The sequence below is a fragment of the Oenanthe melanoleuca genome, chromosome 3 (assembly GCF_029582105.1).
Source record: "Oenanthe melanoleuca isolate GR-GAL-2019-014 chromosome 3, OMel1.0, whole genome shotgun sequence".
Taxonomy (NCBI): domain Eukaryota; kingdom Metazoa; phylum Chordata; class Aves; order Passeriformes; family Muscicapidae; genus Oenanthe; species Oenanthe melanoleuca.
This window is the reverse complement of record NC_079336.1, coordinates 34,651,096-34,674,572: the sequence shown is the minus strand read 5'-3', so window position 1 is coordinate 34,674,572 and position 23,477 is coordinate 34,651,096. Positions and strand designations below refer to the sequence as shown.

The 23,477-nt window shown below is 40.1% G+C and overlaps 4 protein-coding genes across 14 annotated transcripts in view; 3 read left to right on the top strand and 1 right to left on the bottom strand.

Moving 5' to 3' along the window:
* The window catches only part of MDN1 (midasin AAA ATPase 1), a 91,021-nt gene extending 74,629 nt beyond the window's left edge, over window positions 1-16,392 (top strand). Inside the window, exons 85-102 of the mRNA XM_056487517.1 lie at window positions 153-294; window positions 525-694; window positions 922-1,065; window positions 1,719-1,851; window positions 2,469-2,785; window positions 4,273-4,428; window positions 4,806-4,907; window positions 5,058-5,259; window positions 5,703-5,873; window positions 7,330-7,487; window positions 9,266-9,355; window positions 9,733-9,848; window positions 10,481-10,655; window positions 11,291-11,364; window positions 11,457-11,571; window positions 12,213-12,276; window positions 13,915-14,057; window positions 15,435-16,392. Of these exons, the coding sequence (XP_056343492.1) occupies window positions 153-294; window positions 525-694; window positions 922-1,065; window positions 1,719-1,851; window positions 2,469-2,785; window positions 4,273-4,428; window positions 4,806-4,907; window positions 5,058-5,259; window positions 5,703-5,873; window positions 7,330-7,487; window positions 9,266-9,355; window positions 9,733-9,848; window positions 10,481-10,655; window positions 11,291-11,364; window positions 11,457-11,571; window positions 12,213-12,276; window positions 13,915-14,057; window positions 15,435-15,623 (2,661 nt within the window). The 3' untranslated portion in view covers window positions 15,624-16,392. The remainder of the gene's footprint in view (window positions 1-152; window positions 295-524; window positions 695-921; window positions 1,066-1,718; window positions 1,852-2,468; window positions 2,786-4,272; window positions 4,429-4,805; window positions 4,908-5,057; window positions 5,260-5,702; window positions 5,874-7,329; window positions 7,488-9,265; window positions 9,356-9,732; window positions 9,849-10,480; window positions 10,656-11,290; window positions 11,365-11,456; window positions 11,572-12,212; window positions 12,277-13,914; window positions 14,058-15,434) is intronic.
* The window catches only part of UBE2J1 (ubiquitin conjugating enzyme E2 J1), a 179,574-nt gene that overhangs the window by 11,947 nt on the left and 144,150 nt on the right, over window positions 1-23,477 (top strand). The window lies entirely within an intron of this gene.
* Window positions 16,513-18,098, top strand: LYRM2 (LYR motif containing 2). Of its 2 annotated transcripts, XM_056487516.1 has the most exons (3): window positions 16,513-16,580; window positions 16,713-16,853; window positions 17,732-18,098. In XM_056487516.1, the coding sequence occupies exons 1-3, from the start codon at window positions 16,536-16,538 to the stop codon at window positions 17,810-17,812; spliced, it is 267 nt and encodes an 88-aa protein (XP_056343491.1). In that variant the 5' UTR covers window positions 16,513-16,535; the 3' UTR covers window positions 17,813-18,098. The 2 variants fall into 2 exon arrangements, with proteins under 2 accessions (XP_056343491.1, XP_056343490.1); XM_056487515.1 differs by having other exon boundaries at window positions 16,517-16,853.
* ANKRD6 (ankyrin repeat domain 6) overlaps window positions 18,812-23,477 on the bottom strand; it is an 86,158-nt gene continuing 81,492 nt past the window's right edge. For all 10 annotated transcript variants that reach the window (XM_056487500.1, XM_056487502.1, XM_056487501.1 and 7 more), the window contains 2 exons: window positions 23,126-23,468; window positions 18,812-22,093 (listed from right to left, as the gene is read on the bottom strand). In XM_056487500.1, coding sequence (XP_056343475.1) covers window positions 21,534-22,093; window positions 23,126-23,468 — 903 coding nt within the window. In that variant the 3' untranslated portion in view covers window positions 18,812-21,533. The remainder of the gene's footprint in view (window positions 22,094-23,125; window positions 23,469-23,477) is intronic.

Sequence of the window (23,477 nt, the reverse complement as noted above, 5' to 3'; positions counted from 1 at the left end):
TTGGGTAAAAGGAAACACGAAGTTACCTTCAGTCTCCTATTTATGTTGGCTTTTATCTTTGCAGATCAGCATATAAATATTGTTGGGATACATAAGCTTTTAGTATATAGGAAAGATCCACTATAATTTTTGGCTTTACCATTGATTTATAGGTAGAAGATACTTTCCAAAAAGGTCAAGAGAAGGAGAAAGAGGATCAAGATTCTAAACCAGACATTGAAGGAGAAGACAATGCAATTGAAATGTCTGAAGACTTTGAAGGAAAGATGCATGATGGAGAACGGGAGGAAAAAGGTTTGGTTCTTCCACTATGGCAAACTTATAGGACAAGTTATAGATCAGTCCAGTGATGGTTGATGGTTTCCTATAACATGTGGATATGTCTTTTTCAGCATATATCAATTAACTGAATGGGGTGATGAAATTAAGGTTCAAACTATGGTTGCTTATTTGGTTCTAAAGTTAACAAAAATACTATCTTTCTCTCTTCTGTACTGAAACACATTCTGAACTTTACACAAAAGATGAGGAAAATTCAGATGAAGAGGAAGAACTGGATAAGCAGATGGGCAATCTTGATAATGCTGAAGCTGATGAGAAACTAGATGAAAGGCTCTGGGGGGATGAAGATGATGATGACGACGATGAAGATGCTAGTAGTAAAACAGAAGAAACTGGACCAGGAATGGATGAGGTAAGGATAAGGAACGGGGTGGTGGGGAAAAGCATCAAAGGAATTGAACTCTGCTAACTTAATGTGACCTAGAATGAGAATTGCCTCTTGTAGCTCTTTGCCTTAGAAAGGGATAATTTCAATAAATAAATTCTATTGAGTGTTGTATTTTTTTCTGTAGGAGATGATGTCACTGAGATGTTGAAAACCTGATAACGTAACTGAGTTTCTTTTGGATTTAATTATAGGAGGATTCAGAGCTTGTTGCAAAAGATGACAATGTGGGGACAGGAAACAAGGATAATAAAAAACAGCCTCCCAAGAATGAGGAAAAAGAGGAACAGGAAGAGGACAGTGGAAATAAAGAGAAAATCCATGAACAAATTGATGAGGTAAAAATTATTTGGACTACATGGGTATCTTGCTGTTAAACCACATTCTGTTGCTCATAACATCTGTTTCTGGGAATTTGAAATGCCTTTTTTCTTTAATAGTGAAGCGCCCTGAAAATGTTAGTTCATTTCAGAGCTAAAAGTAAACCACACTGTATCCATTATAATACCTATTTATTTTCTGATTAATATTCCAGAAAGGATTTTTTTTTTTTTTTTTTTTTTTTTTGTGGTACCCTCAACTTGTAATGGCTGCCAAAACAGGCTTTACACTGAACTGATGTTTTGATGGACAAAGCTTTAAAACTTTAATTCCCTTGTGTTTAGCAACAGAAACACCTTATTATACAGGAGTACATTCAGCATCTCTGAGAGTGCATATTCTGTTAATATTTCAGCCAGGAAAATTGGCTTTTGAACACAAAAACGTGCTGGTTTTAAGTACCACCAATTTATGTAAATGCTTTTGCTGAAATTGATTTTTCTGCTCTTCTTGCATGAGTAGGTGTACCACTGGAAATCCACTTTTAACTGATCAGAATGTAACATTGTATCCAGTATTTCTTTGTCCTAGAGTATCTTGTTTCTTATCTTTGCCTATCCTCCCATTTAGTCCATGCCTGTTAATTTTTCCCCCATTCTTTTGCTGACAGCGTGAGTATGATGAGAATGAAGTAGATCCTTATCACGGCCAGCAAGAAAAGGAGCCTGAAGTTGAACCTTTGGACCTTCCTGATAATTTGAATCTGGAGAGTAATGAAAAGAGTGATGAGGAGGAGGATGAAGGTACAGCTGAAAATCTCTACAGATTCCTAGAAGAAAGCCACAGAGAAGTGGGGGGGACAGTCAGATCATGAGCCCTTTTTGTCTGTGGAAAGGAGAGAGATGGTGGTAGGATTCTGTATAACCACCAAGAAGCTGCAAATTCATTTGTGCTTCATAATACCAACATACCAAATGTAGGCCAGACAAGAAGTCAGCATTACATTTTCCTTTACCTCCCTTTCATGCACACTGTGGAGCATGCTTTCTCATGTTACCCAAGTGGTACAGCCTAAGTTATGCTGGAATCTCCTCATTTAATTGTCCAGTTGCTTTTGTGGTTTCATTTTTTTTCTATTATACTTTAAAGTATTTGTACTCTTAAAAGTCAATTGATCCTCAGGACTGTTAGGATAAAGGAAGTCAATAGGAATTCATCCTGCTCTACTGCTAGCTAGAAATCAATTGTGACTTAAAGGAATTATCTGGCTATAGAAAACACAGATTCTGTGTATAGAACTCAGTATTTTATGGGTTTTTGATGGGCAGTTTTATTCCAAATATCTGTAGTATTCACTGTCTCTGTACTTCACTGGAAGTTTTATGTGCCTTTCTGATTTTTTATTTTTTTTTTAATCCAGAAGAAGAGAATGATTTTGAAATAGGTGAGAAACCTGTGGATTTAAATGAGGCAGAGAAGACAGAAGAACAGAATGAAGAGGATACCGGTGAGACAGAAAGAGATGATCAAGATGCAAAAGCAGCTGAAGAAGGCATTTCTGAAGATAAAGAGGAGAAGGAAGATGAAGGAGACAAAGATGCTCATGATCAAGAAGAAAAGGCAGGGAACATTGAGGATGCAGAAGAAGAGGAAGAGTCACAACAACCTGATGAGAAAAAAAATGAATCTGCTGAAGATAAGGGAATCCCTAATGAAGACCAAGGCCTTCAACCTCAGGTACAGTGTAATAAATAAAAGTGTGATTTTGGGTTTTTTTAGAAATTGCCTTACATAAGATTTAAGAATTGATGTCCTCTGTGATATTCCAAAACAAATCTGGCATTGAATAGATACAATGCTAGTGAGAGTCTTCATCAAGATAACAAGAGCTATGCTTATTAAACATGTTTCTGCTATCTGTGTTCCTGCTGCCTCCTCAGCCTTATGTTAGAATGAAACACTATTTCAGTTGATCATCTAATCCAATTGCCTGACCACTTCAGGGCTGGCCAAATATTTAAGCATATTATTAAGCACATTGTCCAAATGCCTCTTAAACACAGAGCTTTGGGGCACTGACCACCTGTCTAGGAAGCCTGTTTCAGTGTTTGACCACTCTCTCAGCATAATGCTAAAGTCCTAATGACCATTCCCAATCATCCTGTGGTACCTATGGACTGGTACCAGGGAGAAGAGATCAGTATCTCTCTCTATGTCCCTTCCTCAGGAAGTTGTAGAGAGCAATGGGCCCACCCTTCAGCCTCCTTCTCTCCAGACTAGACAAGCCCAAAGTTCTCAGCCACTCTCTATAGGATATTGCTTCCAGCCCTTGAACCACCTTTGTTGCCCTCCTCTGGACACATTCAAGGACCTTCACATCCATTTTAACTTGTGGGGCCCAGAACTGCACACAGCACTCAGGTGAGGCTGCACCAATGCTGAATGCAGTGGATTCACCACCTGTTTTTACCAACTGGTGCTGTTGTGTTTGATGCCCTCTGGGAAGAGGATTGCCCTCTGGACTGCCAGGGCTCAGTGCTCACTCACACTGAGCCTGCTGTGAGCCAGGATCCCAGATCCCTTTGCAGGGCTGCTCTCCAACCATTTCTATTTCCAGTCTGTGCTTGAGCACAGTATTACTCTGCCATCAGTGCAGAATCCAGCATTTGGACTTGTTAAATTTCATCCCCTCAGTTGTAGTCCAGTGCCCCAATCTATCTAAATTACTTTGCAAGGGGCCTTTTGTCCTTCAAGAGAGCCCACAGCATTTCCCAGGTGGTATCAGCAAACTTGCTAGTGGAGCATTCAACTCCTGCATCCAGATCATGGACAAATGTATTAAGCAGGACTAGTCCTGCAGCTGAACCCCAAGGAACAGCACTGGTGACTGTCACCAGATGAAGCCCCGTTCACTACAACTATTTGAGCCCTGGAATCCACCCAGCACACTGTGAATCCACTTACCCACAGCTGGACAATTTGTCCAGAAGGATGCTGTGAGGGATACTATTAAAAGCCTTACTAAAAATTGAGAAAAATTACATCCACTGCCTTCCCTTCATCTGCTAGGCCAGTGACCATCATAAAAGGGGTATCCAGTCAAATAGGCCTTTCCCTTTGTTAACCCATCCTGACTGATAACTGTATTTGTCTTTCAGTGCCTTCCAATTACACGCAGTTATCAATGTGTTTTAGAATGTTAAAATAATCTGATGTTATTCCAGGAAGAGGAGGATAATTCAGAAATGGATGAACAGATTCCTGAGGCTGAGGAAAGAATGGAGCATGAAACTCAAGGGCAGACTGGTCAAGAAAATCTGCAGAGTGACAGTGCTGTTGAGCTGGCTGGAGAGGCTTCAGAAAGAGACCAGTCTAAAGAGGTAAATTGTGTGGAAGTGTCTGAGTTAAAAATGCTAAATTTGTGAGAATGTTTTCAAGTTGAAATCAGGGAACTGCTGCCATAATTTTTACGAACTGTGTACAAGACCTTAGTTTATGCCAGTTAAAAATTCACTGAAAAAAAACCTTAAAGACCATGTACTTACCCTTCTTCATTTTCACTGCTATGAAGGCAAGTTTAGGATAATTGTTGAACTGTAGTAGTGGCTTGTCTGCTCTCCATAAGAATTATACTTGCAGTTATGAGCCATTGGTCATTCAGAACAGAATATTGCAAAGCATTGCAGTTTAACATCTGGAGTTTGTTTGCAGTAGTTCCTATTTTCAGTTACATTGAAATTTATTTTTCTTCTTTCAGGAAAGTGGAACTGGAGCTTCAAGTGCAAATCAGTCAGAAGGCCATGAATCCACACGCATGGCCCGGATGGCTTCTCAGAAGCAAAGCAGAAAAAATACACAGGTTCATCTCTTCTTTTAAATTCTTGTTTAAATGTCTTAATATTAACCAGCAAATAGTCAGGACTCAGGTTCTCCTTTGTAGAACACTGTTCTTGTTAGTAGTGGGTTACACATCTCTTGAAGGTTTTGGTGTTAATTTGTTCCTTTTCAGAGTTTCAAGAGGAAACCTGGCCAGGCAGACAATGAGCGCTCGATGGGAGATCACAATGAACGCATCCACAAGCGATTGAGAACCATGGAATCCAGCAGTGAAGGAAAGCAGGACACAACTCAGCCTGAGCACAGCGTGGAGGAGGCTGATGCATTTGAACATATTAAACAAGGCTCTGAACACTACGATGCACAGACATATGGTACAGTGGTATTTCTGGCTGTAAAGAGTTGTCACTGCAGAATCAAATACTGAAACACTCGTATTTACTGTAGTTTTCCCTGTTGGCTTTTTAAAGTTACGTTTAACAATCCTTGCTTTGGTTAAAGGTGCCACACCATTTCACTATAATAAATGCTACTCTGGAACTCAGATTCAAACTAACAATAACACTTTTGAAAATATGGCTTACAAAAATTGATTTTATCTTAATAAATATCTTTACTATTCAGTTCAGCTAATCAAGGCAATAGCTTACTAACATGAAACAGCACAGCAGAGTGAAAGATAAAACGGGTTTGAGCCTCAGATCCCTTCTAAGTTCACTGTAACTGATATGCAGTGACCTCAGAATGCAGTATTGTTTTAAACTTGACTACTTCTCCTTCCACTTTCCTTTTGACAAGTATTGTTGTCTTTGTGCAGATGTAGCTAGCAAGGAGCAAGAGAAACTTATTATGCCTCCTGAAGAAAAAGAAGAAGGAGACTGTGAAGATGCAGCAATGGAAACAGAAATGCAGGACGAGGATCTTAGAGCAGTAGACACTGAAGAGCTGAAGCCAGAAAAAAAGAAGTCTACTGCCACTAAACCTCCTGGTACATTAACTTAAAAAGTATTCTAAACACATGCTGATATGGATCTTTAGGTGTATATGTAGGTATTTAGATTTGCATGCAGTGGATATGTTTCATAAGGCTAAATTAAATGCCTGCTCTAAATTGATTTCTCTGCAGCAGTATTCTCACTTCTACCTAATAACCAGCATTAGCCTTTGCTAAATTGATTGAGTGATAGAGGGGTTTGCTGCTTTCTTTCAAGTTAATGGTCTCTAATCTTTATCCACCACTTTGAAGAAGTAAAAAGCAAACACTTCCCTGCTGTTCAACACAGTGCCAATTCACTTAATTATCTGACATTTAACAATGCATTCCAGTGTCACCAGCATCAGCACCACATAACTCAACTGTTTTATGTATAACTAACTTCTGGCAAAAAACCCAATAAAACAAAACAGCAAGAAGTAGAGGAGCTGGTCTGAACAACATCTGTTGAGGTAGCACCAAACTCATTGCCTCCTTTCTTACATGGGAACAAAACTGAGCAGCTAACAGAAGTAGCTGGTAGAGAAGATAGGTCTGACTTGTCAGCCACACATGACCCCCCTCAGAAAAAACACACTAGATAGATACTTGCCAATTGTAATTTTGATGAATCTAAGTAAATGACACCATAGCTTGGAATTTTGAAGAGTTTTCTTCTTGGACAACACACAGCATGGCTGGAGAGGGGAGACAAGTTTTACAAGCCTGCATTTTTGCCTCCCACTCCCTTGAACTTTAATCTCTTGCTAGACTCTTTATTTATGGTACAGGTGTGCATGTAATTAGTCTACTTGTTTTTCCACAGCATTCTCTAACTGTTATGTTCTGAAAAACCAGTCCTCAAAACATGTCCTACAATGTCATTATTTTTCTCCTTTAAAATAGGTCTTACAAAATTAGTTGTTAAACAGTCTAGTGCAGTAGAAACAGTAATAAAACAAACTCTCTAATGCATTCCTTGATTCATAAATTGATTTCTGATTTATAGAAAACTGTTCAGTTAAAAAATCAGAGCATAAAAGATAAGAAAAGATTGCCATTTTTAATGATGATTTTCTGACTGTTCTCAAATGACTTCATGCTTCCTATCATTTTGTATAGAGGCTATGAGAGTCAATAAATGTACTTCACCAGTGGAATTATCAGGTGTTAAAAATTAAACTATTTATGTAAATATATATATGTAAACTATTACTTTGTTTGGCAAGAAATTTGCAAGACAGAAGAACCATTTGCATTAGGAAATGCATAGTTTTCTCTTCCAGTGAGTTGCAAGATATATTCATCCCATTCCTGAAATTAAATGTGTTAAAATTTGGCACTTCTTTTAAAAGAAAATACCAGCTGCATTACAAAGCATATAAGATACTCTGTAAAAGAGTCAAGATACAATACTGCTTCTTGTATTATGCGTGCTCCATGAAGTCAATAATTAATCTTGTGGTTTTAGGACCAGGTGACATGGAGCCAGAGCTCCAGACTTTTGACTCGGAAGATGTCAATGACTCTGCACCAGAAAAACTACCAAAGGTGACTGAAGAGAAGCCAGAGAGAAGCAGGGACTCCACCATACACACAGCCCATCAGTTTCTGATGGACATTCCCCAGGTATGAATGAACCTGTCTTCTTTCAGCTACAGCAGGTTTTACTTGACCTGTGTTAATGACACTGTGAATGCAAAATACTAGAATTACTTTTTTTTCAGCCAGCTCAGTACCTTGCTATTTTTTAATAGCAGAATGAAAAGTGACACACATACACTGTCATATATGCAGCTGAAAGATGCCTTTAAAATTACTAGTTCTACCCATCCTTAGCATGGAATTTTCTCACTTTTTTTTTAAAGGTTTTGTTTTTCTAACTTGAATAACTGTTTTGTTCAGATGAATCTACAGATCAAATGCTTGGGTAAAGTGGAAAGCAATGAGCAAGGGTGTGTGGCCTGAAGATAACAAAAGGATACATGTTGAGTGATAAGAGAACTAGGCATCGCTGACTTTAAAACACCATTGTGGTCAAAGAGTCCACCTTACTTAATTCATTAAAATATATTACTTCTTTATAAAAGCTGATTGCAGGTATTATAGAACCTTTTTGAGTTTTTTATTAATATCTCAATTAAAAAAATACCATGGCCTAGAAAATCCTAGAGCTCCATGTAACACTTGCGGTTTTCCAGTGCAAACTTCTGGGAAAAAGCACATCTTATCATAAAGACCTATGGCACAGAAGCAGTTGGTGGTGGATGACCAGTTGATAAAGTAAAGATATTTTCAGTGTCTGTTTTTTTTTTTAGAAGGATTGACCTTTCATTCTCACAGTATGTGTTCACTTGGAGGGTGCTATTTTACTGTTTCTACGCATAGCACAGAAAGGATTGTGTGTCAGCTACACTGGGTAATTCTGTCTTAATGCCAAGTGTTGCAGCCTTTTGGAAAAAGGCTGCTGAATGCAAGTGTTCTCCTTTTGTCAGAATAATTCTGGTGTTGGGCTTTGTAGGTTTTTTCCAACTGGCACCACAAAACATGAAACAGGAGAGGGAGCTCTTGCAGCACCATTTAAAGGGAAAGGGAAAGAGGCTGCTGGGGGAAAACAAAAGGAAGAGGAGAGAAATTCCCTCTGTTTATGTTCTTTCTCCCTCCCTAAAATGTGTAGTAGGTGACCAGTGGGAAAGCTGCTGCTACTTGAAGAATGAGAAGTTACTGGGACTGTTGAGGTTGGGGTCATGGGCTTATTTTCCTTAGTCTGTAAGCCAGCCTGCAGGTTATGCAGACCATGTACTGCTGTTTGGCCAAACTGGGGTTTGTAAGTCAGGGACAGAGGCTGTCACTGAAAGCACAATGAAAGTAAAAGAAGTATCATAAAGCTTGGGTGTCCTTTAACAGTATGACTTATCAAATCATATTTGGTGCCAGGTAAGGAGGATGATGTAATTCAAACTTCAAGTGATTTGAATGAAGCTTGTAAAAAGATATAAAGTGAAATATACAGTGCTTTCAAAGATACTAGTTAGGTGTAGTGTTTAATAGTTTGGTCTCCATTATACTATTGATAAATCTGGTATTTGTCAAGATCATTTAATTGATTTATCTTGAAATTCTATATCTTATTGTATTCAGTGTCAGTATCATAGATGTTCCTAGCTTTGTTTCTATATTGTTTATATCACATATGGAGATACTTGTGGGGAGGTATTTATCCTTCACGTACATGAAAGCTATTAAAAAGCATGGAGATTTAGAATCTTCATTTTGGTATTTGGGTGTTTTTTTGTTTATAATGAGAACATGCATTTATACTTTTTTATAGTTTGCTATACTTTAGGGATCACCAGAGGTGTAAACTTTTTTTTCAGTCTCATAAAACTCATTAACTTCACTTCTAGCACATCATTAGAGATCCTGAAGAGCTAAGAAAGGAGCTTGAAAGGCAGTTGGAAGCTTGGCAGACACAACAGCCTGGAACTCCAGAGGAGGTTCGTGACTTCATTTAAACATAAAACTGTCATAAGAATCCTTCATTGCACTATTTAATCTTCTTTTACTGCTAAAACATTGAGGAATCCAAGCAGGCTGGAATCTAAATACTCAAAATCACATGATATAGATACTACTTTTACATTTAACTTACATTTAACTTATTTTGAAAAACGTACATTATTCTAGAAGCAGGATGCTGTTTCAGATCTTGTTTTGAATGTGAATGCAGACTGTCATATGAGAGACCCTCAGTTTTAGCTCGTTACTGGCTTCCCCTTAGTGCACTGAGGTTTGGTTTCTTTCTTCAGGCAGTGCTCCCCATCTTGTTTTGTTTTTTCATCATTCACTTTAATTTCTTTGTGTGATGTTGTAGGAGAAGGAAGCAGCACAGCTGTGGCAGAAGTATTTAGTACTGACAGCTCCTCTATCACAGCAGCTTTGTGAACAGCTGCGACTCATACTGGAACCCACTCAGGCTGCCAAGTTGAAGTAAGTTAGGTCTTTCTGATGCTTCTGATTTCTTTAATCTCATGGGTTTGGGGCACTTTAACCTCTGTAAAACTGCAGCTTTATCTCATTCTTACATTACAGTAATTATTCCTGTTTGCAGATGCTTTCAGGTTTTTTGTATGGGAGCACTAGCTTATTTTATGAAATGCAAACATGATACATAGTAGTAGGCACCTATTGTGAGGATATTGCCTGCTGGTTTTTTTTCCTCCTGTGCAACAGGTGGTCAATCAACTTCACCATTTGAAATTAAGTCAAAGATTATGTTAAATGTCAAAATGTTTTACATTGTTTACAACATTAAATGGTTATTTTTAAAAGAGATATATAGACTTGTTTCAAACTGGTGGCATGTAAATTCAAGATCTGCCTTCCATTTTAGGTACCCAGATATAAACTTCTTTTAAAAACACTGAATATCCATCTTACATTAAAAATATGTTTGTTCATTTTTTATCTATAACTAAATATCAGTATTAAAACCACTAATATTGGCTTTGTTGTATTTTAAAAAAATATATGTTTTGTGTATATGCTGCATAGGCCATGGGTTTCCAGAATGAGATGTCTGCTGATAACCCCATCACTGTGTCCTTTTTCTCAACTTTCAGAGGAGACTACAGAACTGGGAAGAGACTGAACATGCGGAAAGTGATCCCGTACATTGCCAGTCAGTTCCGAAAAGACAAGATCTGGCTGCGAAGGACCAAGCCCAGTAAACGACAGTACCAGATTTGCCTGGCTATTGATGATTCCTCAAGTATGATTGACAATCACTCTAAACAGGTAAAATAAAACCTTGGTAGAAGTGTGGAGAAACCACCTGTCATTGATCTGTATGGCAGATGCTGACTTGTTTCATATAGGGCTGGTGGCTGCTGCAAAGTCTTATCATTCCAAAGCACCTATTTTTTCCAGTCCATGTGCTTGAACTCTTGTCACTTCATGCCTAAGGGATTTATTAACAAAAGATCAGTGAAAACTAGCTGAAAGGATGAGCTGTTAAGTTTGTTAGAGGTGTACACATCCACTGCAAAATTACTTTTATTGGCTTACAAAACGCTGAAACTTCTTTATCTTGGCAGTTCATTGGAGCACTAAATATCCATTCATCATAGCCCAGTTATAGGGTTTGTATTAACTAAAATGGTGTGTTTCCTTCTGAACAGTTGCCTATTTATTTCATTAGCTTGCCTAAAGTGGTGTCTCTTAAATCAATCAGCTGAAGCCCTCAAGCAGAACTTGTGTATCTTTATTGCACTGACTGTCTTACATAAGACAGTCAGAAAGAAATAGGCAGTCTCTTCAATTATCCTTCTAGATGATGAAAAATAATTTCAGTAACATTCTTCCTATTTGATACTGGGCTTTGAGTAAAACATCGACTATGCTACTTTTGATGCATTTTTTTTCTGTAATAGCTTGCATATGAATCCCTGGCAGTTATTGGAAATGCTCTGACTCTTCTAGAAGTGGGACAAATTGCTGTGTGTAGGTGAGTTTATTCGAAATATTGACTTTCCTTCAGTTCTTCAGAGCAGAATGTAAATACCAGTTTCATGCTGGAATTTTCTCTTCTTTTTAAAGCTTTGGAGAGTCTGTTCAGCTGCTGCACCCATTCCATGAGCAGTTCAGTGACCAGTCAGGGACACGGATATTGCGTCTTTGCAAGTTTCAGCAGAAGAAAACAAAAATAGCCCAGGTACACAAGGATGCCTTTAGGGCAATGGTTTGACCAATCTTCTCCAGACAGGATATCAGCAGCTTCATGGTTTCATGATCACCTTGCAACACTTAGTAGATTTTTGTGTTTGAGAGTCTGGAAGCAGGTTAGATAACAAAGAAATAAAATGGTCATAATTTTGTAACAGGAAGAGTGTTTCCGCACTTTTTGTTCTGAAGTATACCACTTTTAAGCATTCATCTTTCTCTATACTGGGTCTTAAAAAGTGTTTTGGGTACTGTTGATGTTCATAATTTTAATGGAAAGTATATGAGACTTCTGTTTCAAGTTGAAGCCAAAGAAGTTTAGCCTAGAAACAGAATGTATATTTTCAATTATGCCATTAATCTCATTAACAGTGTAGTGTGTTGATGGCTTTGCTAGCACTGGGAAAAAATAAATTCTGTTTGAAGGCTCTTTGAAGATTCTTTCATTCAAAAGTGCTTAATAAATTTAAAGCAGGAGTTAATACAGGAAAATGCCAAGAACTGTGTCTGTATTAGGCGGTCAGACTGTCTTAGCATTTCAAATAGAGAAAGCTGTTTTTTAGAAATGTTTTCATTTTAAAGTTTATTGCTTTTATGATGAAGACCTGATTTTCTTATTTATTTCCTCTGCAGTTTCTAGAATCGTCAGCTAATATGTTTGCTGCAGCTCAGCAGTTGTCTCAAAATATTAATCCGGGTGAGTTTTTTTGTGTTACTGTGCTTGTTGCCATGGCAGCAGTATGCTCCCGAAGTAGGATCCTGCCAGTAAGACTCCTAGGACTGAAACATCACTTGCATTAGGGCTTTGCTTTGTCAAAAGCAATGTTTGGTTGAAATTTAGCTCCAAACCCAAGCAACACCTACTTCATATTTGTCAATAATTCACTAAAATTTTGTGTAAGACTTTTTAAAAAGACACGCCTTACCTGTCTCACTTTACCTCCTGCTTGGAGACTGTGTCAAGGCCTAGACAGTGCCAGCTTGGAGCACTGTCCAGCTTCCTAAGGACCTGACTCTCTACACACTTCTGCTTGACAGCTTGAGTTCTCTAGGTATCCAGAAGGACACTGCTCTGAGGGGGGAATTTGCCTCCTACCTGTCTTTTACTGTTCTGCAACTTAAGATCATGAGCTGCTTGAATTTCTAAGAAAAGCTGGAAGGCTGCTTGCCTGATGTCTACCCCATAGTTAGTCTGAAAGATTGCTCTGTGGTAGTTAAAAACTTGTCATGGTGTCACCTGTATTTTTTATAAGTTCTAGTTGTTTAAGTACTCCAAGAACTTGACAGTCTGGGATTTACAATCCACATCTGCTTTGCCAAAGGCTCGACAGGGTGTCACATATTCTGACTGGAAGCAGCATCCATTTCTGTTAAACGAGGTGGTGATGCAGCAATAATCAGTTTCTTATGGTTAGGGAGCTGGCAAGAGAAAGGGCTGTAGGATCCATCACCTCTTTCTGTAAAAAGACAAAGCCCTGTCACATTTGGGGCCTGTCTGCAGAAGTGTGTTCTGCATCCCTCTGTAACAATTAGAGCTTGCATTCCTGACTGTAATTACTGTCATTTTACATGTAATTAAAGGATGACAGATGCATAACTTACATCCCTCTAGAGGTACATTCTGTCTGACTCTAGAGGCAACTTGGGTCGTGTAACATGTCTCCAGAAACGGCTGGTGCTGAGGAACCCAGCATGGGTGCTATGTCTGATGTTTCAGGTTTACTTCAGACTAACTGAACTGCCTTGGCTTTGCCTCTGAGCCTATCTTCTGATTTAGTTTCTTCCAAAAATAACCCATTTTGGACAGTCCAGGATTGTTCCCTGATGGAAGCCAAGCCTGTTAAAGTGGGGACAGCAGAGAAAAGCCTACAGATGGACCCATAGATACCTGCTTCTAGAGGAACTGATTTGAGCTCTATTTCATTGCAGCAACTGGTGCTCTACTGAGCTAGTGGCTAGTCCAGTATTTAGCCAGTATTTAACCCCTAGGCATGAAAGTCAAGGCTGTGACCAAGTCTGTTTGGTATTTTCCATGACTTTCATCCTTGATTATAGTAGTGATGGATGGTGGGGGTTGTGTATGTGTTGCATAGGGGTGTCACCACCCCCTTCCCTCCATTATTTTCAATGGTGTCACACATTACGTACTTTGTTGACCCACTAGTAACTGCAGCTTAACGTTGTCACAGAATTCTATTTAATCAAAGAGTTAATTTCCTCAGGAATACTCCTTTTTTTCCATTATACCCACAGGGCAAACAGCAAAATAGGGGTTTTTGCCTTTTAAATAGATAACTCTGAACTTACTGGAATTTTCAATGTTCTTTGTGCTCAGAAACAGCACAGCTGCTTTTGATTGTATCTGATGGAAGAGGCCTTTTCTTGGAAGGCAAGGAACGGGTGACAGCAGCAGTTCAAGCAGCTCGGAATGCCAATATCTTCGTTATTTTCGTAGTGTTGGACAACCCTAATTCCCGGGTAAGTGAGCAAGGGAGAAGTATTCAACTGCAGTGAATGAGAAACTGATACAATCTCTTTCTTGTCTTTTATAGTGCCATACAGCTCCCTTATCTTTTGTAGAGGTCACAGATACTGAACCCAGTTGCAGTTTTCCACGTCTGCCAGATCTGCCATTTCTTCCTACTGTGCTTCTTATCTTTTGTATTTAAAAAAAAAATCTCAGCTTCCAAGCCACAGAAAGGCTAAGAGCTCCCGTCTTCAAACAGAATGATTGCAGCTCTTGGCCACCAGGGAAGCAGCTGGCAGGTTGACAGATTTGGAGTTTGAGAGATGCTTTGTTCCATCTCAGCTCTGATTCAGCTTGATAATTTCTGACAGCAGTCCCCAATTGACATGACAGCTGGAGCCAGTATGAGATTAAACATTAGACAGAAGGGAGTATGTGAGAGTTATTTAGTGCCTCAGTTAGGAAAGCTGAGTCCTGCATCTGGTAATGGGGGAAGAAAACTTAAGATACCCTTGGATGGGAAGCTGAAATATCTGGGAGTGTTTCAGGAAGGCTCTGTAGTGCAGTAAGTGAGCAAACATAAGCCTGATAGTAAATTGTGTGGTAAAAACTCTAATTTTTGTGGGATTTTTTTTTTTTTCTGTGGTTTATGTTTTCTTTTTGTATCTTTATTTTTGCATACAAAACTCATCTGCTCTATTTATTGTTGAAAAACTAACAGTTCTGCTGACAAACAGCTAAAAGGTTCTGATGAAACCTGGCTTGTAGTATCAAGTGAAAATTCTAGGTGTTTTTTTTTTTTTTTTTTCCTAGGGAAAAAAAGGTGCTTTCTGTAACCTTTATTAATTTCTGAGCTGCTACACTAAGCAACCACAAAGTTACTTTACAAGAAGCACAGCTGGAGTTTAATCTGATTTTTGTCATTGTGGTATTTTTTGAAATACTGTTAAGTTGCTAAAGAATCTTCTATTAAAGCACTACACAAATATGACTTGAAGTCAGCACTAAAGAGCTTACAGACTCTCTTGGGAAGATATCAGATTAATAAAACTAAAGTGCCAACAGTAAATTCAAGTAATTAAATGCTAAGAAAAGACAGAAGTTATTTACAGAATTTGGTATTGCAGGAAGCTTAAGCTTAGTCTTTTCTAGTTTATAATTCATGGATTAGTACACTTTTATCTAAAAGGGCAAAAACATTTAACTGATTTATGTTCAGCTTCTGATCTGATTTACCATTTAACACTTAGAGCTTTTAATCTTAGAAGTATTTTACTAACTTTTAATCTAACGGGAGAATTAGAAGTACTTAGAAAATAGGGTAAATTCTATCAGTGGTCATAGAATATGTGTGTCATTCAAAAGTAACATCGGTACTTTTTTTACAGGACTCTATTTTGGACATTAAAGTACCTATATTCAAAGGACCTGGAGAACTGCCTGAAATCAGGTCTTACATGGAAGAATTCCCGTTCCCGTTCTACATGATCCTCAGAGACGTGAACGCGCTCCCGGAAACGCTGAGCGATGCCCTCAGACAGTGGTTTGAGCTGGTCACTGCCTCCGACACTCTTTAGACTTGGTAGACAAGGTCAGGGCCCGACTGCTGCTGCTGAACTGCTGAAATACAAGGAGCTGCATTTCATGGGAAAGGTCATAAAACTCTCCCTGACTGGGATTATGCTGCGGGAGCTGCCCTGGGACAGAGACTGTGTAAGAACAGAATGGTTTGGGTGCATCCTCCCTCCCATGTGTGTCAGAGGACAATTATGCAATGGAGACTATTCTGCTATTCCCACAAGTAATGTAAAACTTGTCTCAACTTCCTTTGTAGTAATTTACTACCTTTTAAAAAAAGAAAAGCATTTGTAATATTAACAGTGGTAATATTATTCCTGCCGCTCCCTCCCTGCTAAGTAAAACCAGTGTTGTTCCTTGGAAGGCATTTCTGCATTAGAAGTTGGGTGTCTTGCACATAAAGCCTTCCTCAGCGTCACCCATATGGAGGTGCCTCTGGGAAGGGAGTGGGGAGCAGGAGAGGCAGATGGTTTGAATCAACCAAAAAAACCCCAAAAACTCCAATACTTGAAACTGTTCTGCAGTTTTAATACGGTCTTTTAATTATTGCTGATTTTTGCCTGACGATAGCAGCAGGGAGTTTTCTGAATCTTGCCATATGCTGATCCTGCCTTACCACTTTACACTGTGAAGTTTGCCCCGGTCCGAGGCAGGCGTTGGGGATGTTTCATAAATCCGGTGTCTTGGAGCACGGACGTGATTTCTCATTGCAAAAGCTATGCATCTTGTATCGTCTGTACTAATAAAGATAGGTACCGCTCTTTTTAATTACGACGTCTGTGCCTTGAATTGATCAAAGCTTCCTTAGAGCGCCCGGCCGGGGCTGCCGGCATGAGGCAGGAAATGGCGGCCGCGCTCCGCCCGCGCGGGGCGGGGCGGGGCAGGGGAAGGGGAAGGGGCGGAGCCGCGCCATGGCCGCCGGGCGCCTCCCGCCGGGCGCGCTCACCCTCAGGCAGGTACGGGCGGGCTGGGGGCTCGGGCAGCGTCCTGTACAAACGACGGGCAGCTCGGCGGTTGTTTAAATGTGTGCTGCGCGGCTCGCAGCGCTGTCCTGGGGCAGCGGGCAGACTTCCCTCTCTCCTTGCCAGTTCCTGAGGCGGCAGCAGGTCCTTCAGCTGTACCGCAAGATCCTGCGGGCTATCCGGGAGGTCCCTGCTGAGCAGGATCGCCGCTACTTAAAGGACTGGGCCAGGGAGGAGTTCAAGAGAAATAAGGATGCTACAGAAGAGGTGAGGAGCTCCGATCGCCTGCCCTCGGGAATGGTCACTGTCCTGTCCTGTGTCGTGGGGATTTGTTTTGTACGTGACACTTCCAGACTGGCGAGAAGTCTTCATTTCCTCATTTATGCGAAGAAATAATCCAGCATCTCTAAATCTTATCCCCCCCCTCTTAGCTGCAGTAATGTTTCTCAAATTTCCAGAGACTTATCTGAAATTAAAAGCTCTGCTTACTCAAATCATAGATAAGGAAAACTGTATTGAGTAATATGGTAACTAATACTAACTTAGTAATGGTTAAGGTTTTTTTATAGCTTTTTTTTTTAGCTTTAATTTCACCTTCATTCAAGCAGAATGCAATCAAACAGGATGGTTTGGGATGTGAAGCAAGTGCAAAATGCAGAAACCTTCACATTTCTTGCACGTCTCCTGTCCTCTGTTTCCTAGTTCATTCCCTTTTCTAGCCAGTGCCCAAGGAATTGGTGGCTGAATTATGCAAACAAAGCCTCAGTCCTTAGATAATACTGAGAGAAACCCACACCTGCTCTGTAAAACCCATCTCTATCATGCTCCTGTACCATTCTCACTAATGGCTTGCAAAGGCAGTACACACACAGCATAGAGAAGACATTATTTGGAGTTTGAATCCTGTTAAAAACTGAGTTTCAAAGCAAAGCCACAACCAAGTACATTTTTAAGGAACTGGAGAAGATTAATCCATTTATTTACCTTGTTTTAACCGTCTCAGTGTTATGTCACACAAAGAAGTAAATGACAGTAGTGCCACTAAAAATTGTATGTATTTTAATACATTAAAAGTCTGCATGGTTGTGTAAAAACCTGTGCTATGTGTGGATGTACAGTTCACTAAATTCCATTTTGATTTACAGGATGCAATCAGGATGATGATTACTCAAGGCAACATGCAACTTCAGGAACTTCAGAGAACACTTAAGCTGGCAAAATCCTGATCTTCATTTTGTTGACAGTTGGATTTTTATTTATTATAAATAGGCATTTTTCCAGAATGTGATTATGTTTGAAGGAGGAATCTACCTCTGGGGGGGTTTTGTTTTTTCCCCTTCCCCATCTATTTCTCAGTTTGGCTACTCTCAGAAGTGGAAATTACTTGGACACAAAGGACATTAAAAACTGCATGGGTGATGTAGCATGTACTGCAGGAAAAGCAGAAAGTACCAAAAATTACAACAGCTGTGTTAATGTCAATGCAATGGAAAATAAATATATGCCAAATTATTTTGTCCACTGTTTACTGTGGTAGCTGTAATTGGTAATATTCACAATGACAGCTCTTCATGTACTGTGCCAAGAATTTTCACCAAAATTTGTGATTAAAAAAAGAATTAGGGATAAATAAATTGGCCCAGAACAAACATTAAAAAATGTTTTGTGTGTAGATGTTGAGTTTCAGTAGTAGCTGAATAAAACTTAAAGGAGAGGTCTTTATTTATCAAAATGGGAAATTTTAGCCCCAGAGATGTTTATTACCAAACACCTTCAGACTAGTATTTCAAAGTCAATATATAAAGAAGAGTTACAGGTAGAAAATACTAACTGCAAACCTTGTGATTTGTTTATTAAACCTTACACTACTTCACTTCTAATTGTTAGCTTGCAACAGTTACCACTTTTTCCTTGAGCTGTGGTGTGGGTATTTTAACATGCAATTTAAAAGTGCCTGAGTGAGCTGGGGATTTTTTCCACAAAACTAGACAGGCAGCAGTAGATCAATGCCTGACTCTTAGGTTATGATTCCAGGACATGCAGAACTCTTCCCTCTCCCACTGTGCTATTAGTTCCCTTGGGGAACACTCCTGCTTTTCAAGGTGATTTTCTGCAGAGTTGCTGAGCTGCACAAACTGGCAGCAAATTGGTATCACCACTGGCACTAGGGAAGGGACAGGACAGAATTCCAGGCTACAGGAGGAACTACTCCATTTGGGAGCAGGAGCAATGGTTCAGCTCTGTACAGACTGAAGCCTGAGCTTCAGTCAGTGAAGTATCTAAAAATGCTTCACTAAAAATCTACATTTTGTTAAAATTTTCTGGTAGAACAGACTTAGAGAACATTTTTGTGTTTAGGATTTATTTTTCATGTTAAGAGAAAGTGCTGCTTAGAAAGGTATTTTGACTGAACAGTCATAGGCACTGTTGGCTGTTTCCACAGTAGCCTTCCCTTCCCCTCCAGCCGGTGCTTGGATTTCTGTTCCTTAATCAGGAGGCTTTTCCCTGCTGCCTCACCGTGGTGCTTTCCTTTTGGAGCCCAGAGCCTGCATTACCCCTTTGACTCCCAGTTTGTGTTTCCAGGTAGTGGGCAGTAATCCAGAACTAGGATTGACAGGCAGGGCCCTAGACAGATGCTGACCTCTTCAGTGCTGCTGCTGTTTATCCCCACTGCTCTGTGAGTTTACCAAGATAAAGTTGCCAGCCAGAAGTGTTGAAGAGTCCCAAGTGCAGCCTACAAGGGTAAGTAAATTTATCTGAACAGAAAGTAGGTGGATCACACCTGTTTATAATAAAGTCCTTCACAGTTTTGAAGAAGGGAGGGGTATATAAAGGAATTAGCAGAAAATGCTTTCTCTTTGCTTTAAATTACTGGGTAATTAGATTTACTTAAATTACTTGGTCCTATGAGTGTGGTCCAGAGTGGTCTGTATGGGAAGTAGAGCTAAAGCCACAGCCTCTCCCTTGATCTTGGGTAAGCTCAGGAGGCTCAGGAGCGTGTGTGTGATCCATGCAGAACTCAGCCTGTAACTTCTGAAAGGGGCACCTGCACCAGCCAGCAGACAGCACTCAGTCCCTGCAACCTCCCTTGGCACAGATGGCAGACTCAACTTCCATGTTTTATAACCACAAACAAAAAGCTTAAAAGTTGAAGTCCAATCTTCTGCTCCCCCTTCCGAGTCAAGTCAGGGAACTGTGTTAGTTTTCTGTGGCTAGAAAATGTTACACCACACATTTCTGAGCAACACTTACTTTAATTGCTTGGCAAAACATTAACTTCATCCAGGTGATACAAAACTTCAATAGCATGCTTCTGCATTCCTACTGTAGCTTAAACAAAACTGTAAACATACCAAAGTGTCTATATTAGACTACAGAAGTCAGAGCAAGAAAACTAGCATTTCCATAGCTGCAGATACACTTCTCTTATCGTGATAGTGCATTAATAGGAATTTTTTAAAAATTGTTATATGACTTCTTTTGTTTTATACATCTGCTAAGAAGACAAAAGCTTAATTACTAATTAGTGAATGGCATTTTTCAACACTGTAAAGTATTTTTAAATTGGTTTTAGAACTCCTTAGTACAGAAAAAAAGTATTTTTTCCTTGGCATAACAGTATCATCCTGTGTTGGAACAGATTTTGAAGTTGTTCTATCATGATCTGACAAGTAAACTTACTTTTCTAGCAGAATCTGGTAGAGCCTTCTCAGATGTGTAAAGAAGAAACCTTAAAGGGGTGCAGATGCAATAGTTATAATGCCTTGAGATTATCTTGAGTCAGTCAGCATGGACAGCGTTGGTTAATGAAAGTTCTGATTTTAAAACAAAACACATCAATAAAAATTTTAAAATGTTGAGTACTGTTTTGTGGGACTGTTTGTTCTAGAACCTATAGACTCACCAGGGCCTAGTCTCCTTTTTAGAGACAGAAGGGAAAAAACAGGAGGAATCATTCAGAGGAACAAAGGTAGACAGTCTGGACAAGGTGCCTGGGAAAAAATCCTGACTACAGAAAAAGAAACATTTGAATACAGGGAGCCAAGCTTTCACTTCCTTAGATAAAAGACTTTTTCAAGCTTCTCCAGTAGTAGATAATTCAGCCATTTCTTGCTTGAAGGAAAAAAAAATGTATATAAACATTCAACCTAACAAATAGACCACAGTTACAGTAAAATACTTGCCATCCATGCCCTAAACGAAAGTTCTCAGTCAGGTTACTGAGTACAGCCCCAACAATAGTATAACCACAAGGAGCTCTGCAAGCAGGACACCATTAAACAAATCAGATTTAGCACTTGTTTTAATAATGAAAAAGCAAAGTGGAAGCCTCTGTACCTGATGGGATGAGTCGCCTTGGCATCTCCCTCTGGTTGCCTGCCCTCTCCCAGCTGGAAGCCTGCATCTGTCACCTGCCTGGGCTTGTAACTGGAGTGGGTTCTTTTGCTTCTCTCCACGACTAAAGAGAGGCCCTGGGAGTATCTAAAATAGGATCAGTAGCCCTTCATCACCAAGCAATTCCTGTCTAAAGCTTTCAAACATCCTGGATTTATTTCAGTACTGGTATCACAACATGTTTACATGTGGCATACAGTAGAGCCCTCTGCTCTGTGTCCTGTGTGGAATTAAGGGAATTCCCTTTTCAGAAAGCAGTTTTGGTTACTAATGCAGTTTGGTTTCAAGCAGCATCTGGAAACTGAGAGTGCAATATTGAAAGACTCTTGGAAATAACAAAGAAAGTATCTGATCTGCAGCATCTCTTTGTTATCAATATAGTTTGCATATGAACTCTCCTCAGTTATGGAGTTTCCACAGTTATTTATACTCCTGAAATAGAGTGTTGTGTTTGGATGTAACAGGCACTACATGTATCTATCAATATTCCAAATTCCCATAACAGCAGGCTCCAAAATAAGTCCTGTTTCTTGATTACCTGCCTGGCAGGTGCTAGCTCTCTTTCTGCACCTTAGTCCTTAATTTGCTCAGCTCCTCTTCTAAGCATTTGATGTGCTCCTTGAGCGCAGCTTTGTCCTGCTGCGCTCTCTGGTTCGCTTGGCACCGGGCTTCTTCTATCTTCCGCTCGTACCACTTCTCCATCTGCGTGGAAACGGCCTCGAAGAAGTACTGGGTTATCTCCAGGGCCTGGGAGGTGTCTCTGAGCGGAGCGGCGGGCGGGGCTGAGGGCTGCTGCTCCTGGCCCTGCTGTGCCCCGCCGTGGTGCACAGCTTTGTGCCTTGACTGCCCACTTTTGCTGGACTTTTTCGTCTGAGTTCCTCTGTCAATGAAGTAGCCGCTCTGTGGTTCAGTCTTTGCAGGTTCAGTCACTGGCTGCAAAGCAGCTTGAACTTTAACGTGTCTTAATTTGGAGCCCGAAAGCTCGGAGGAGGGCAGGTCCTGCTGGAACCTGTGAAACGTGCTGGCACTCACAGCTTTGTCCTTTGGCCTGACATCTTGAGCAGGGGCAGAAGAAGAAACTGGTTCACCAGCCACTACCTGTTGCTCTGTACCTATAGAATAAATTACAGACAATATATTAAGGAAAGCTCTAGGCATTTATTTTAGCACTCACAAGACCTCGGTGTTTGATGAATAATGGGGTTTTGTGTGTACCTTATACAGGCTTGTATTAGTTTATCACATCTTCACAGTCAGGTGATGTAATAGAAAGAAATTAAAGGAGAAAAGCTGGCCCAGGCAGAGAGGTGCTGCATTGCAGCTATGGGGCTACAGATGGACAACAGGCAAAGAACATAAATATTAGCCAAAAATTCTTCACTGTGAGGCACTGGCACAGGTTACCCAGAGAAGGCCAGGCTGGTTGTGGCTCTGAGCAACCTGGTAGAGTAGAAAATATCCCTACCCATTTCAGGGGGGTTGGAACAAGATGATCTTTAGGGTTTCACAGAATCATCATTCTGTGATTCTGTGACTTTGTCAAAAGGAGATGTAACAAGTATCAGTCTAGATTTCCAAAGTAGGTTATGTCTGCTGATATTTATGAACTCCCTGCTTCTACAAAACTTGAAGTCCCTTTAATTTTGGAAAGGTCACACATTTCTATGCTTTTGAACTGTTCCAACACAGATTAGGTCAAACTCAAGCACAAAATCTCTTATATGCTCTTCTATTTAATGGGGCATCCATGTCTGTTCACTTTGATTGGTGTTTAGGGGACATATGCATTGTATTTTACAGAAACCAGGGCTCAGATAGCATTCGACTTGGCTGTAGACACCTGGTTGTTGTGCACATTTCTTTTTTTTTTTTTTTTTTTCCCTCAAAAGCTTCCAGGGCCAAGAGTTATTCAAAGCACCAAAGGTCTTTTGCTTCAAAGACTTAGTGGAAGCATCAGGAACAGTCAGTGGAATTCCACCCAGCCACCTCTTAAAATATTCCCAGTGGCTGCCTTGAAGTGAATTCAAATTCCAAGACATTAGGCATATGGAGGGGGAAAGCACACCACCAGAATAGTAGTAGTAATAATACAAGTACCCCTCAGTTAATGAGCTTGCCCTTGAAAGGATGAGACAGCTAAGTACCTGACGTGGTTGTACCCAATGCTCCATCTTGTTTAACGCAAAAGTGTTGCCCAAAGCTTTGTTCTGGCATCTGGACTCTGCTCCTTCCCCCATCTTCCAAGAGGCTATTTGGAAGTGTGATATATGAATGCTGGTGGGAGCCCTCTGACTGCAGCACAGGCTGGTTGGCTTTACAGTCCTTGGTACTGTGGGGATTGTTGTCAGTATCCAGGGTCTCAGTGAGAGACTCACAAGTGGACAAAGTTGATTTTGGTCTTGATGATCTGGAATCTCCAGAAAGCTTGAGCTCCAGATTCTGAATCTTCAACAAGCACCAGGTCTTCAGCTCATCAACCAAGGAAATCTATCAGAA

Excerpts from the sequence above, each read along its gene's own strand:
- LYRM2 (XM_056487515.1), top strand. The coding sequence starts at position 16,647 with ATGTGTGCTGCGCGGCTCGCAGCGCTGTCCTGGGGCAGCGGGCAGACT. Across the intron at positions 16,854-17,731 it reads ATAAGGATGCTACAGAAGAG|GATGCAATCAGGATGATGAT; the intron begins GTGAGGAGCTCC and ends TTTGATTTACAG.